The 16,106-nt window shown below is 39.0% G+C and overlaps 2 protein-coding genes across 6 annotated transcripts in view; one reads left to right on the forward strand and one right to left on the reverse strand.

Annotated features, from left to right (window-relative positions):
* Nucleotides 1-16,106, forward strand: part of gmfb (glia maturation factor, beta) — a 449,169-nt gene that overhangs the window by 329,899 nt on the left and 103,164 nt on the right. The window lies entirely within an intron of this gene.
* The window catches only part of samd4a (sterile alpha motif domain containing 4A), a 112,166-nt gene that overhangs the window by 46,356 nt on the left and 49,704 nt on the right, over nt 1-16,106 (reverse strand). For all 5 annotated transcript variants that reach the window (XM_078406663.1, XM_078406662.1, XM_078406660.1 and 2 more), the window contains one exon: nt 1,120-1,229. In XM_078406663.1, the coding sequence (XP_078262789.1) occupies nt 1,120-1,229 (110 nt within the window). The remainder of the gene's footprint in view (nt 1-1,119; nt 1,230-16,106) is intronic.

Consider the following 16,106-nt stretch of genomic DNA (forward strand, 5'->3'; position numbering starts at 1 on the left):
AATGCCATAGTAAAAAAGAAATTCTGAAAACATTTGAAAAAGGTTAATTCTAAAATTTTAGAACACAATTGAATGACAATAGACAAGACAATAGGTCCAGGAGTAGGCCATTCAGCCCTTCGAGCCAGCACCGCCATTCAATGCGATCATGGCTGATCACTCTCAATCAGTACCCCGTTCCTGCCTTCTCCCCATACCCCCTCACTCCGCTATCCTTATGAGCTCTATCCAGCTCTCTCTTGAAAGCATCCAACGAACTGGCCTCCACTGCCTTCTGAGGCGGAGAATTCCACACCTTCACCACTCTCTGACTGAAAAAGTTCTTCCTCATCTCCGTTGAATGAATGAAAGCGTGGCGATCAATTTTTGCAATAATTTTTTTAATGAGAATTTCAAAATTGAGTATGGATCAAAATGGGACAAAAAATTAAAGAGAAACAAACTGCTGGAGGAACTCTGCAGTGCAGTAAAATGGACAATGTCTTGGGTCATGACCCTTCTTCGGACTGATGGAGTAGAGGGGAGAAAGCTGGAAGAAAGATGTGAAGGTAAGGGGTGTGTCAAGAGCGAGCAGGTAATAGGTTGACTCAGGTGAAGTGGGGTTGAAGGCAGATGAATCAGGTGGAGGAAGAGAAAGGTAGAGATAGTCACCAAGACTGGAGGCGATTAGAATTTTGCGCACAGTAATGGCATCCTCAGAAATAATTCCAAACATTGACATATTGGTGAAGATGATGGACAAAATCTATAGGGCATTATACCAAAAGACCTTCGCTCTTTTTTAAATAGCGTCATATAATCACCCTGAATTTGAATAGAAAAAGGACTAGAATTCCTAACCAACAAAAGTGGCAAGGTACCATTAACATCACTACTAAAATTGTTCAAGATGGTGGCTTCAATATCTACTCGAGCCATGAGGAAGGGATTATTAATGCCAATTAACCCTTGCTTAGGGATTATTAATGCTGGGATTATTAATGCTGGCTCTGGAAGTGATATTCACATCCTATGAATTAATAAAAAGGAATGACAGGGAACTACAAACATTCAATCAAACATTAACATTTATGTTTAAATCTCCCAGAGATAAATGATAATTCATGTTGAAGAACATACCTGTGCTTCAAGTTGAACTTCTGTGAGTGCCATCATTTCTTCATATGCAAGTTGGGAGAAGAGACCTGCATATTTATGCAGACGCAAACTTTTTAGCCAGGCTGGAACATCTGTAATTAAAAAATATTATCGGCTATATTAGAATCTACATACATGTTAAAATAAAAGTACATTTATTATTTTTAATGTTACCTTTTCCCCTCTTCCAAACCTTCCAATTTTAAATACAAAGTAGAATCTTTTTAACATTTAAGCATAAAGGCCATCAAATCTGATGCATACTTTATCACAGGCCAAAAATAACCTCTGAATCATGACCAGTTGAGCTGACCCAACTCGTCTATGTCAAACACTTTCAAAATTTAGCAGTTTTGATGCACTTTTGCACAAATTGTTCTAATCTGTTCTCAAGAAAAAAAAAATTACAGCTTTCACAGAAGGCAAGGCTATGAGCATCTGTACATAAATAACTAGCACAGTGGCATGGGTGGTAGTTACTGCCTCACAGCGCCAGAACCCGGGTTAAATCCTGACCTTGGGTGCTATCTGCATGGAGTTTGTATGTTCTCCCTCTGATATCATAGAGTTCCTCCAGGTGCTCTGATTTCTTCCCACATTCCAAAGGCGTATGGATTTGCAAGTTAATTGGCTGATGCAAAATGGCCCTGGTGTGCAGGGAATGGATGCAAAAGTGGGATAACATAGAACTAGGTGAATGGGTGAACGATGGTTGGCGTCGATTCAGTGGGCCAATGGGCCCGTTATCATGCTGCACCTTTTAATCAATCAAAATTGCTATATCATCTTTTGCAAAATGTGGATACTTAATTACCACATATAATTATTTTAAATTCCATTTTAAGAGTAATAATAGACTTCATAGTTATTTATAAAGACAGAAGAATATTTCCTTAATATATTGATTTTTTAATTCCTTACCATCAAGGAATTGTGAAAAACAAGAACATTTCTGACTTTTAACTACATGAACCATGTCTGAATTTGGCCCACTATTATTGTAAAGTAAGCAAAATCAATTCTTGGCCAATTGAAATGGAACATTCATTGATGTTGTATGTGGAGATTTCAGAAGGGAAAAAAAACAAAGTACACATCTTGAAATATGAAAAGTAGTGCAAGGCCAATAATCACATTTCACTATTGTTAGAAAGATTTCATATAATGTTATAAATATCTCTTGCAGAAAAACAGAACACCAAATAGATTTAGGCTTTTTATGAAAGGTTACATTTGTTTATTTATGGGAGAATATGCCACTGCAGATGCCCCATACTACACTTGAAACCAGAACTTCCACGAGAAAACTTAAGTTTCAATGTTTGCACTGGTGTGGAGCTGGAAATTCAAATCAATGATAACAAGCCAAGCAAACACAGCTGGTTGGTAAGGAATTATATTCAGTCCCTTGCAAAGAGTGACATAGAATTAGGAGATGTAGAATCAGTATGGACAGCACTGAGGAATTGTAAGGGTAAAAGGACCCTAATGGGTGTTAACTACAGGCCCCCAAAACAGTAGCCTGGATATGGGGTGCAAGCAAGTTGAATCAAGAGCTAAAATTGGCATGTCGCAAAGGTAATGCTACAGTGGTTATGGGAGATTTCAACATGCAGGTAGACTGGGAAAATCAGCTTGGTAATGGTCCCCAAGAAAGGGAGTTTGTGGAGTGCTTTCGAGATGGATTCTTAGAGCAGCTTGTACTGGAGCCCACCAGGGAGAAAGCAATTCTGGATTTAGTGTTGTGTAATGAACTGGATTTGATAAGGGAACTCAAGGTAAAAGAGCCATTAGGAGGTAGTGATCATAATATGATCAGTTTTAACCTACAATTTGAGAGGAGGAAGGGAAATTCGGAAATGTTAGTATTGTAGTTGAGCAAGGGGGACAATGGAGGCATGAGAGAGGAGCTGGCCAGAGTTGGCTGGAAAGATACCCTAGCAGGGAAGATGGTGGAACTACAATGGCAGGTATTTCTGGGAATAATACAGAAGGTGCAGCATCAGTTCATTCCAAAGAGGAAGAAAGATTCTCAGGGGAGTAAGAGGCAACCGTGGCTTACAAGGGAAGTCAAGGACAGTATAAAAATACAGGAGAAGAAGTATAACATGGCAAAGATGAGCGGGAAGCCAGAGGATTGGGACCCTTTTAAAGAGCAACAGAAGACAACTAAAAAGGCAATACGGAGAGAAAAGATGAGATACGAAGGTAAGCTAGCCAAGAATATAAAGGAGGATAGTAAAAGCTTCTTTAGGTACGTGAAGAGGAAAAAAATAGTTAAGCCAAATGTGGGTCCCTTGAAGACAGAAGCAGGGGAATTTATTATGGGGAACAAGGAAATGGCAGACGAGTTGAACAGGTACTTTGGATCTGCCTTCACTAAGGAAGACACCAACAATCTCCCAGATGTGCTAGTGGACAGAGGTCCTAGGGTGACGGAGGAACTGAAGGAAATTCACATTAGGCAGGAAATGGCGTTGGGTAGACTGATGGGACTGAAGGCTGATAAATCCCCAGGGCCTGATGGTCTGCATCCCAGGGTACTTAAAGAAGTGGCTCTAGAAATCGTGGACGCATTGGTGATCATTTTCCAATGTTCTATAGATTCAGGATCCGTTCCTGTTCAGGATTGGAGGGTAGCTAATGTTATCCCACTTTTTAAGAAAGGAGGGAGAGAGAAAACAGGAAATTATGGACCAGTTAGCCTGACATCAGTGGTGCGGAAGATGCTGGAGTCAATATAAAAGAAGAAATTGCGGAACATTTGGATAGCAGTAAAAGGACCGTTCCGAGTCAGCATGGATTTACGAAGGGGAAATCATGCTTGATTAATCTTCTGGAATTTTTTGAGGATGTAACTAGGAAAATGGACAAGGGAGAGCTAGTGGATGTAGTGTACCTGGACTTTCAGAAAGCCTTTGATAAGGTCCCACATAGGAGATTAGTGGGCAAGATTAGAGCACGCGGTATTAGGGGTAGGGTATTGACATGGATAGAAAATTGGTTGGCAGACCGGAAAGAAAGAGTATGGATTAACGGGTCGCTTTCAGAATGGCAGGCAGTGACTAGTGGGGTACCGCAAGGCTCGGTGCTGGGACCGCAGCTATTTACAATATACATTAATGACTTAGATGAAGGGGTTAAAAGTAACATTAGCAAATTTGCGGTTGACACAAAGTTGGGTGGCAGTGTGAACTGTGAGGAGGATGCTATGAGGATGCAGGGTGACTTGGACAGGTTGTGTGAGTGGGCAGATTTATGGCAGATGCAGTTTAATGTGGATAAATGTGAGGTTATCCACTTTGGTGGTAAAACCAGGAAGGCAGATTATTATCTGAATGGTGTCAAGTTAAGAAATGGGCAAGTACAAAGAGATCTGGGTGTCTTGTTCATCAGTCACTTAAAGTTAGCATGCAGGTACAGCAGGCAGTGAAGAAAGCTAATGGCATGTTTTCCTTTATAGCAAGATGAGTTGAGTATAGGAGCAAAGAGGTCCTTCTGTAGTTGTACAGGGCCCTAGTGAGACCACACCTGGAGTACTGTGTGCAGTTTTGGTCTCCAAATTTGAGGAAGGACATTCTTGCTATTTAGGGCGGGCAGCGTAGGTTCACTAGGTTAATTCCCGGAATGGAGGGACTGTCGTATGTTGAAAGACTGGAGCGACTGGGCTTGTATACGCTGGAATTTAGAAGGATGAGAGGGGATCTTATTGAAACATATGATTATTAAGGGATTGCACACGTTAGAGGCAGGAAACATGTTCCCAATGTTGGGGGAGTCCACAACCAGGGGCCACAGTTTAAGAATAAGGGGTAGGCCATTTAGAACAGAGATGAGGAAAAACTTTTTCAGTCAGAGAGTTGTAAATCTGTGGAATTCTCTGCCTCAGAAGGCAGTGGAGGCCAATTCCCTGGATGCTTTCAAGAGAGGGCTAGATAGAGCTCTTAAAAATACCGGAGTCAGGGGGTATGGGAAGAAGGCAGGAACGGGGTACTGATTGTGAATGATCAACCATGATCGCACTGAATGGCGGTGCTGGCTCGAAGGGCCGAATGGCCTACTCCTGCACCTGTTGTCTTGTCTAAAATCATTAGTTACTTGGAACGGCCCATTGTATTCAATGAACCCTAAATAATTTAAATCTAAACATTCATTTTCTGAGGAAAGCTAATCATAAACTGCAAATTCAAACTCAAACTATTGTAAACCTTGAAAATTTTTCAATATGAATCACCACAAATATAATCTCCAGTGGCATAAAAGAACTTGTTTAAAACTATATAAATAAAAAAGTCAAACTTATTCACATTTTTGAGAATTTGACATGATCATGAAAACTTTGGGTTATATAGGCCAATTTTAAATCTAAATTGCTTAATTTGAAATCTCTCCCATTTAATTTAATTTAAATTGTTCAATACAAACCCACAGATAATTTGAAAAGTACTTTGGTGCAACCCAGAATAAAATGGATATGTATTTATTATCATTACATGATAGAAATCTAAAACAGATTGCTCATACAAATTATTAACAAGTTACTAAATGTTGACCTAAATGTCAACTCTTTTTCCCTTTCCACAGATGTCGCCACCAAATATTTTTGACAATGTTTTTTTATTTCAATTTCTTATACCTCTATTTTTCTCTTTAATTTTTGTACACTTTGTGTTATACACCATTGTCTAGGTCCTTGGCTTGGCCGTTAATTTGCTACCATGGCTATATTGACTTGGCCAATAAGTTCATTTTGAAAACTTTAAGTTCTGAATTTTCAACTGAATGGGAGAAAGAATACAAAATGTTCATTTCCTTGTGCATGGAGATTTCAAACATCAATTCTGTACCTCATAGTTCCAATTTTGTGCCTACACCAGATAAATAAATTTTCTTCCTCAGCTCTATTATCTTCAAACAATTCAATGAGATAATAAAGGGAATATAAATTTAGTGTCTGCAATTTATCTTCATATTTTACACCTTCACTCCCAGTATTACTCTGGAGAATGCATGCAGGAATTATTCCAAACCCAATATAGACAATAGACAATAGGTGCAGGAGTAGGCCATTCAGCCCTTCGAGCCAGCACCGCCATTCAATGCGATCATGGCTGATCACTCTCAATCAGTACCCCGTTCCTGCCTTCTCCCCATACCCCCTCACTCCGCTATCCTTAAGAGCTCTATCCAGCTCTCTCTTGAAAGCATCCAACGAACTGGCCTCCACTGCCTTCTGAGGCAGAGAATTCCACACCTTCACCACTCTCTGACTGAAAAAGTTCTTCCTCATCTCCGTTCTAAATGGCCTACCCCTTATTCTTAAACTGTGGCCCCTTGTTCTGGACTCCCCCAACATTGGGAACATGTTTCCTCCCATGATAAAAAGCCCAAAACTAACAAAGTTTACTCCAGAGCTTGGGAAATACATCAGGTAGGCAACGGGTCTCAGACTTGAAATGTGGACTGTTTCACTTTCCACAGATGTTGCCCGGTCTGGATTTTTTTCGTGCATTTTCTGATTTTGTGTCCAATGGAGTTGCATTTATGTGGAGTCTTATTTTCTCTCAAGGTGTGCCAAAGTATAGCTAATTAAGTGCTTTAAACGTTTAGTCCAAGGAAATTTGATGTACAAAGTGAGTTCCCACAAAAAGGCATGACAATAATATAACAAACTGTCTTTCAAGACGTAGATTAAGAGAAGAATTGTCTTAGACACAGGAAATAAATCTTCTCTTCCTCAAAATGTGCTAAGAATTTTTTTTTGGCAACTTCAAAGTGATTGTCTTGATTTGATGTCTCACCTGAAAGACGACCTCTTTGACAGTGCAATAGTAAACCTCAATTAATGTTTGACTGTTTTGGGATTATATAGATTGTATAGAATTTACCTATTCAAATATATGCTTCAATCCTATCTGGTGAAATAAATTCTCTGCAGACACAATTACAAGTAACATGTTGCTTTCAAAGAACAAAATTTCATGAGGCACTTTCTAGAACAGCGACAAGAGAAGGATGATACGGGCAAAAATGCTTGGGCAAAAATGATTTATTTCAGAAGATTTTGTGGGTATTTTTGTGAATCCATGCCAAGTCTGTGGTTTAACAAGATTGGCAAGGCATCAGGGGAAGATTTTAAGGGAACAATTGCAGCAACTAATTATGTGACTGGGGGTGAGAGCGCAGAAGTGAACTTTTATATAACAACCACCAGAATCAAATTCCTGGTAGATTTCAGCAGGGATAATCCTGAAAAATGTAAAGTGTGATCATCACTCTTGGTACTCTGATTAAGAACAACAGTTGAAAGTAGAACCAGGTTAAAATAGTCCCATTCAAACAGAGATATAGTGAGAATATGTGATCAGTCAATTCAAAAGTCAGAAAGGATAGACACAGAACATTATGCCACAATCAAAAGAAGCATCTGATGATTCTGACCAAACCAGTCTCAAAGATTTGACGTAGGCATATGTCAGAAACATGCGAATGCTTGTCCATCTTCAATAATTTTTCAGATACCCCGAAAGCAATAAAAGCTATCATATTGTTGCGCATAAATAGCAGATTTCATTATGAATTCAGTAATTCAATAGTTGATTATCTTTAATATGTTGAAATATCCCGGCATACAAGTCATAAATCCTTCATTGGGTACAACATTGGGTGTTAACAACTAGGCTTGGGTTAAACTCATTTCAAATCCATGCCTAATCTATCTTTTTCATAAAAATTGTGCATTGAGAAATTACTTTGAGAAATCAGTTAACACAATAATGTATCAGCCATTAAAAAATAAATGCATTAATTCACTACAAAGCTTTCAAAATGGAACATAATCTGCATTTCGCGATACGCTTTCAATGCATTCCTATGAGAAACACCAAACCAACACTTCTGGTAACAAAAGGCAGTTGGAGGAAGAAAAGCAGCTGCATAAAATGCTGCAATGCCAAAATTGTATCAATGAATGAACATTAAATGGTGAATTTGTTAACGATACCTGCACCCGGATACACTTCAGAAGATCTGAAAAATCTTTATAATTTCAGGGAAAGGATTGTATTCACATTGCATTTTTCAAAAACCTCTAGCATTTCTCATAGGACTTTATAGTCAATTATGCATTTTTGAAGTGAAATCACTGTGGGAAACAACAGTTGATTTCTGCATAATAATGCCTCACAATTAGCAATGAATCATAACCTGGAGGTCTGTTTAGTGATCCGTGACACACCTGATCTCATAAACAGACATTTTACAGCTGTTAATTAGGAACTCTCACTTTTCTCATTGAAACATCGCTATTTAGAAAGTATGCTAGTTAACTGGTGATATCATACATTATTTTGGAGGGCTAAACTTTTGCAAAAATATGAATCATATTCCAATACCAAAGAAAATTACGAAAATGAACATTAATTCCTGCTCAGGTTGTTTTTTACATTATAAAGACAGGTAAACTCAAAATGGGAGCCATTGAAAAATGAAATAGAGCTCATGGATATTATGCTCAATAATAATGGTGAAAGGTATGACTGACAACTCCAAGCAATCCTAGATATCATGGGGTAGATATTGAAAATAAAATCAGTTTATGGCAGGTTTAGAGAACAGAAATAAGATGCCCTGTAGAGAGATTGTAGGGCATACCTGAAAAGTAACTAGGAAGACCAAAAAGGGCCATTAACTAGCATTGACAAGCAAGATTATGGAAGATCCCAAAGCTTTCTAAGTATATTAAGGGTCCGAGGTTAACCAGGGAAGAATAGTGCTCACTGGAGACCAAGGTGTCAATCTGTGTGTGGAGACAAAGAATTCGATTGAAAGATTGAAGATTTAAAGATACAGCATGGAAGCAGGCCCTTCAGTCCTCAGAGTCCATGCCAACCATTGATTGACACCAGTTCCATGTTATCCCGCTTTCTCATCAACTCCCTACACACCGGGGGCAATTTACATGGGCCAATTAACCTGCAAATCCACATGTCTTTGGGATGTAGGAGGAAACACACATGGTCACAGGGAAAATGTGCAAATTCCAAATGGACAGGAGATCAAGATCAAACCTTGATCTCTGGGCTGTGTGAGGCAGAAGGTCTACCAGCTGACCACTGTGTCACTCCAACACAAGAGAACTTCACACGGAATACAATCTCTGAATCTACAACCCACTGCAACCTGAAGAAATGCAACTCAGGGTGAAATGGGAAGCAAGGTTGAGACTGCTGGGGCTCTGGCCAAAATGTTAGTCATAGAGTGATACAGTGTGGAAACAGGCCCTTTGACCCAACTTGCCCACACTGGCCAACATGTCCCAGCTACACTAGGACCACCTGTCCGCGTTTGGTCCATTTCCCTCCAAACCTGTCCGATCCATATACCTGTCCTACTGTTTCTTAAATGTTGGGATAATTCCTGCCTCAACTACCTCCTCTGGCAGATTTTTCCATGCACCCACCACCCTTGGTGCGAAAACATTACCGCTCAGATTCCTATTAAATCTATTCCCCTTCACCTTATAAACCTATGTCCTCTGGTCCTCGATTCACCTACTCTGGGCAAGAGACTCGGAAGTGCATATCCCCGATCTATTCCTCTCATGATTTTATACACTTCTTAGATCACCCCTCATCCACCTGTGTTCCAAGGAATAAAGTCCCAGTCTACTCAACTTCTCCCCATAGCTCGGACACTCTAGTCCTGGCAACATCACCGTACAATAGAGATGTCATGTTGATGGCTGTACCATCATTCACGAAGGGCAGAAGGGAAAAGCCAAGTAATTACATGCCAATGAACCTAACATTAGAGGTAAGGAATTCATTGGAGAGATTCTGAGGGATAGGATGAATGTACACTTGAAAAGGCAGAGATTCGTTATGGGCAGAAATTTATTAAGGGGAGATCATTAACGGGAGATCCCATCTGAAACATTTGATGGAATTTTTTTTGAATAGCTGCTGCAAAATATATGTGCCCCTGAAAGCAGCAGCACAGGCAGATAAGTAACATGTAGAGTGTCATGTAGAGTGATGGGTGACATGCAGATAAGAATCAAGAGATGCTTGCCTTAATTAATTGGGCAGGGCACAGAATATTTCAGCAAGGAAGTTATTGGACAATAATGTAAAATATTAGTCTGGAGTGTTGTGCAATTCTGGCTACCATGTTACAAAAAGGATTATACTTCACTGGAGAGGGTGTAAAAGAGATTCACCTTCATTAGCCTGGAATGGAGAGGTTCAATGTGTAGAGATACTGGAAAGGCTGGATTGCTGAAGCAGAGAAGATTCAGAGGAGACATCGAATTGAAGTATATTATGTAGAGCACAGATAGTAAGAAACCTTTTTTTAAGCAAAAGTGTCTAACCAGAGGGAATAAATTTAAGGTTAGGGGCACGAGATTTAGAAGGGAAAAGGATTTAGTGGGTGGTAACATGCTGCCTGGTAAGAAGTGGATAATGCCACAATATTTAAACATTTAGACAAGCACCTGAAATGACATGGCACAGAAGGTAATGGCGGAGTGTCTGAAAATGGGAGTAGTTCGAATAGGTAGACGTATTCTGAAGGACCAGTTTCTGAGACGTATTTCATCATTCTCTAGCTTTTACAATGAACAAAGTATTTTCTAGAAGTCCTTTACTAGTACGTGCAAAAACAACATGGCATACTTGTTAATAGGAATTGAAGCCAAATCAATAAAGTATTCTGTAAATATAATAAAAATTTATGTAAATTCTGTGCTGATCATCTCATACCTTTATGCTGACCAATTTATATCCGAGTTTGTTTAACCAGTGACAAGAGAAGATTTGTCAATTATTTTGTCTTGAATTCACCTGGCATGGACTCTTCCAATTCCACATTAATACGAGACTTCGATCAGCTCTCAAGTATTGAAAGTAAAATTCAGATTTTGCAAGATCCTGTATAAGAACCACTATACTCTTTTGACTGTAGAAATTGCAAATAAATGTGCCATTGTCTTCCATTTGTCTGAAGAAAATAGACTCGTCATATGACTACATTAAAACTTTGCCCCTTAACTTGAATGACAATAATTTGCTGGCTCTTTCAAAGTCAACTCCTGCTATCAATATTTATGAACAGCTCATGCTAACAACAAACATCATACATTACAATCTTCAACAAACAACAGTACGCATCATTGCTATTGTCTGTCATTTACCGAGTTATGGTTTCACAGCTGAGATCTGAAGTTCTATAGATTCCAATGAAAATGCATTTTTCTGTACCTGGTACACGTGATAATAATGAAACCATAACAAAACCACTGAATTTGTAACCTGTACAGGTGCTTAAGGTAGGAAGCAGTACACTGTCACTTTCAATGAGCTTTCACAACTTCAAATTTGGGAAATAAAGTTAAAAAGAACAAATTAGGCATTTGCTACATTAATAGTTCCTCTGATGGAACAATAATTTTTGAATTATTCTTTCCACAGAGAACTTCTATTCAAGATTGAAGTAGGTGCTCCTCAGCTTCTGATGTGGTTCCGTTCCGAGAAACCCATCGGAAACCGAAAATATTGTAAGTCGAAATGCATTTAATGCACGCGACCACGTGGCCGGAAGCAAGCTGTGGCTCGCTACGGGTCGCTGCCGTTTGCATCATCGCAGTCAAAATGTTGTAAGTCAAAGCATCGTAAGCCGGGAACCACCTGTATACTGATTGTAAATTTCCCCGGTGTGGGACGAATAAAGGAATATATTATTATTATTAGATGGCAGACTTGAGTAATAATCAAAATTAAAATATCATAAACAATTTATTCATATCCATATGAAGAGAAGGATTTGTTATCAATAATATTAACAATTAGGTTTAAAGGGGGAATACAATTAAAATATATAATATCAGACAAGAGTTTTAAAGCGAAAATAAATCAATTTGTATGTAAATGTGGACTCGACACAGGAGTATGACAATGCAGATATGATCGAAAAAGAAACTAAGTACAGATACAAGTTTGGGGAAGTATTTAGATTATTTAAATAACATGATTGAACTACCTTTTTGGCTTTTTTGTTTATAATGTTATCCATTGAGCGCTGTATTTCCAAACCTGTTGCGCTGATCCAAGTTAGAATTTCATTGTTTTGTTTTGGTACATATAACAATTCAACACTTTTGACTTGATTCCATTAGCAAATGTGTATATAGGGACTGCAAAATTAATTTAGATGGGCAGTTTAATCAAACTACCACCAGCTTAAGGCAACATCTTACCTGATTAACATGCTTGAATCTGAGAAGATTAAAGGAATATCAAGTCGCAAATTTGTGATCTACATGGATTTTCACCAAGAGTATGACTCGGCCCCACATGATGTACTGATCTGAAACATTAAAGCACTTGGAATTCAAAGGAAATTGGCATATTGTATTTAAAATTGACTCAATGCCTGAAAGTCAAGGGTAAAATTGACTGGAATTTAATGACCAGAAGATTGAGGGGCAAGAGGCTCAGAGTTAGATCCTTTGCTTTTAGAGGTTTTGTTCAATTGTCATGAAATAAATTGGTAATTCTGTTGTGAGGTAGATGGTCTGAGATATTCCCTGGGCCGTACTCCCACCCGAGACATTCCCAAATCCTTGGCCTCCACAGCCTACCTATTACAAGACTTGCGTCTCTTGATAGTGGACGCCACTACCCGGGCCTTATTTTGACAGCAGAGGCCATGAATCAAACTAAGTGCACACCTCAATTAAAGCAATGAACTGCAGTACACAGAGGTAAAAGTGGTAGAAGAAAAGTGAAATGCTTCACAGACATGACTTAATTGCAGGATTTAAATGTTTAAAATTATTAAATGTTTTTACTTTCAATTTCCCTCCAGGTACAGAAAAGGCAGCTCATTTTTGCAAACAATCACAAATAATGAAAGTGATTATATATCTGTAACTCAGTTGAATCTTGTGAAATGTTCTTCAAGAATTACTCCCAATTCCATGACATCAACCAAGAAAACAATAGACACCATGTACACCAATTGCCCAATTTCCTGAGCTGTACAGGGCAAGCGGTTCAATATTGAAGCAAAAGATCAAATTACATAAAGCTTATTCCTCTGCCCCTCAAAAATGGTGGTCTAGAACTCATTAGCTGAAAATATGGTGAAGGCATTCCCTATATAGTTTAGTTTAGTTTAGAGAGAGCATGGAAACAGCCCTATCAGCCCACTGAGTCCGTGCCGACCAGCGATCTCTGCACACTTATACTATCCGACACACACTGGGGACATTTACAATTATACCAAGCCAATTAACTTACAAACCAGTATATCATTGGAGTGTGGGAGGAAACTGGAGATTCAAGAGAAAACCCACGCAGGTCACGTGGAGAACGTACAACCGCCGTATAGGCAAGCACCCGTAGTTAGGATCAAACCTGGGTCCCTGGTGCTGTAAGGCAGCAACTTGACCGCCCATTTAAGACATATTTTGCTCGGTTCTTGAATTGCCATAAATTACAGGATCATAGATCATGGGTTCGAAAGTAGTAGTCTGAATAATCTTTCTTGGCAAAAAAGCTAAAATGAACCCCCTGTGCTTGAAATTTCTTTGATTCTATTCTTCTGTTACACCATAGAATAATAGCAGCATTTAAAAAATAATTCTTTAGTTTTCCAGACACAAGGTAAATAATTAAAAAGACAAACATTAATTACAATAATTAAAAAGACAATTCATCAAAAGTAAAAACAATGTGGGCTTCAGACTTAATTATTGCTAGTTTGTCCCAGTTTTATTACTATACAGAACAAGATCCATTTGGTTTGTTGACTTATTGATTTTGCTTAATAAACTCAGACTTGTCCCTAGTCGGTCGGTATGAGATGAGCTGCACATGAAATTTGACATGAAATATGACATGGCAATAAAATGTGACATAACAATAAAATAAGACCAGACCTGACAATAAAAAAGCTGGTGAAATTTTATTCCAAAAACCAAAACTGCGCCATCAAAATATAATTTTTAAACCTGAAAAGATAAATGTGCCAAGAATAATGTTCCTCCCAAACATTCAGTTGTCAGGGTTGTTTAGTCATTGCTTGCTAATAATAACTTACCGGAAGTCACAAGAGACACAGATTAGGTTATTGTCATGAACACCAGGGTGCACTGAATTTTATTACTCACATATGTCTCACATATAGAGAAATGATAAATACAAAAGCAATATACCAATGAGCGCAAAACAGCAAAATGGTGCAAGAATGTAATGTAATCTGAAAGTAGTTCAGAAAGATATTAAAGTAAAACCAAATTAGGTAAAGTTAAATGTAAGAGTACATGGCAGCACCTCAAGGAAAGGAGTGTGAAAGAGCTGATTGATTCAGGAGTCTGATAGCAGTGGGGAAGAAGCTGTTCTGAAGTCTGGGCATCAGGCTTTCAAGCCCCTACATCTTTTTCCAGGTCAAAGGGAGAAGAAGGATTGGCCAGGGTGGCAGACATCCCTGGTGATACTTCCAGCCTTCCTGATGCAAGGCATCGTAAAGGTGGACTGAATTGAAGGAAGTGACGAGTCTATGATGGACTGGGCTTTATTCACAACTCTCTACAAGTTCAGGCAGTTGAGAGCAAAGTAGTTGCCACATCAGGCTGAGATGCGTCCCAGCTATACTTTCTATAGCTCATCATTAGAAGTTCGAGAGAATCCTCCTGGATATGCTCAATCTTCACAGATGCCAAAGTAAATATGCGTGGGTTTTCTCCGAGATCTTCGGTTTCCTCCCACACTCCAAAGACGTACAGGTATGTAGGTTAATTGGCTGGGTAAATGTAAAAATTGTCCCTAGTGGGTGTAGGATAGTGTTAATGTACGGGGATCGCTGGGCGGCACGGACTTGGTGGGCCGAAAAGGCCTGTTTCCGGCTGTATGTATATGATATGATATGATATGATGACATCAATGTGAAAGAATAACCAAAGGGAGTGAGACCATGAGTGGACGGGTTAATGTGGTGAGGAAACACAGGAGTAGATTAGCTGATAATGTAGAATTCAAAGTTCATCCCATTGGGCTGTAGGCTGGCCAAGTGGAACTAATCTATTTTGTATTTGGCCTCAGTGTGGCAGTGGAGAAGGCAGATAGGTTGGTGTGGGAATGGGAAGGAGTGTCTAAACTTTACATGCTCAGGAAGGCTGGTGCAGACAAAGTGCAGGTACTCTGCAATTGTTTGTTTAGCTTACACTTGTGAGCACCAGTTATTGGCAACAAGGTTATAGCACACACATTAACACAATAACAATAGCACACAATGTAAACATATTTACATGGACTGAAAATGGGTTAAAAGCCAAAGCTATAAACTGGAAATCAATTTCTCAGATAGCTAGGTTGCTATTAGTGGGACATCACATAGACAAGAGACAATAGGTGCAGGAGTAGGCCATTCAGCCCTTCGAGCCAGCACCACCATTCAATGTGAGCATGACTGATCATTCTCAATCAGTATTCCGTTCCTGCCTTCTCCCCATACCTCCTGACTCCGCTATCCTTAAGAGCTCTATCAAGCTCACATATATCAGTGCTTAGGCCCCAGCTATTCACGTTCTCTATCAATGATCCAAGTACGAGGACAAAATGTTATATTTCCATGTTCGTTGATGACACAAAACAAAGTTGTATTGCAAAGAAGGAGGAGGTTGTGAAGAGGCTTCAATAGACATAGAAAAGCTGCACGAGTTGGAGAACAAGACAGATTAAATAAATGTGAATAAATGAAACGTCAAGTTCAGTGCACAACACAGAAAATCAGGGATTTATTTTGGAAAATATTGATGTTCAAAGGCACCTAGGTGTCCTTGTACACACATCTCTGTGAGTTCAAAGTTAGGTGCAGCAAGAATTAACAAGGCCAATGGTTTTAAGAGAAGATTTGAGTAAATAAATAAAGTTGTGACAAGATCGTACCTCGAGAAGACGGTCTTT

The sequence above is a fragment of the Rhinoraja longicauda genome, chromosome 10, assembly GCF_053455715.1.
Source record: "Rhinoraja longicauda isolate Sanriku21f chromosome 10, sRhiLon1.1, whole genome shotgun sequence".
NCBI lineage: Eukaryota > Metazoa > Chordata > Chondrichthyes > Rajiformes > Arhynchobatidae > Rhinoraja > Rhinoraja longicauda.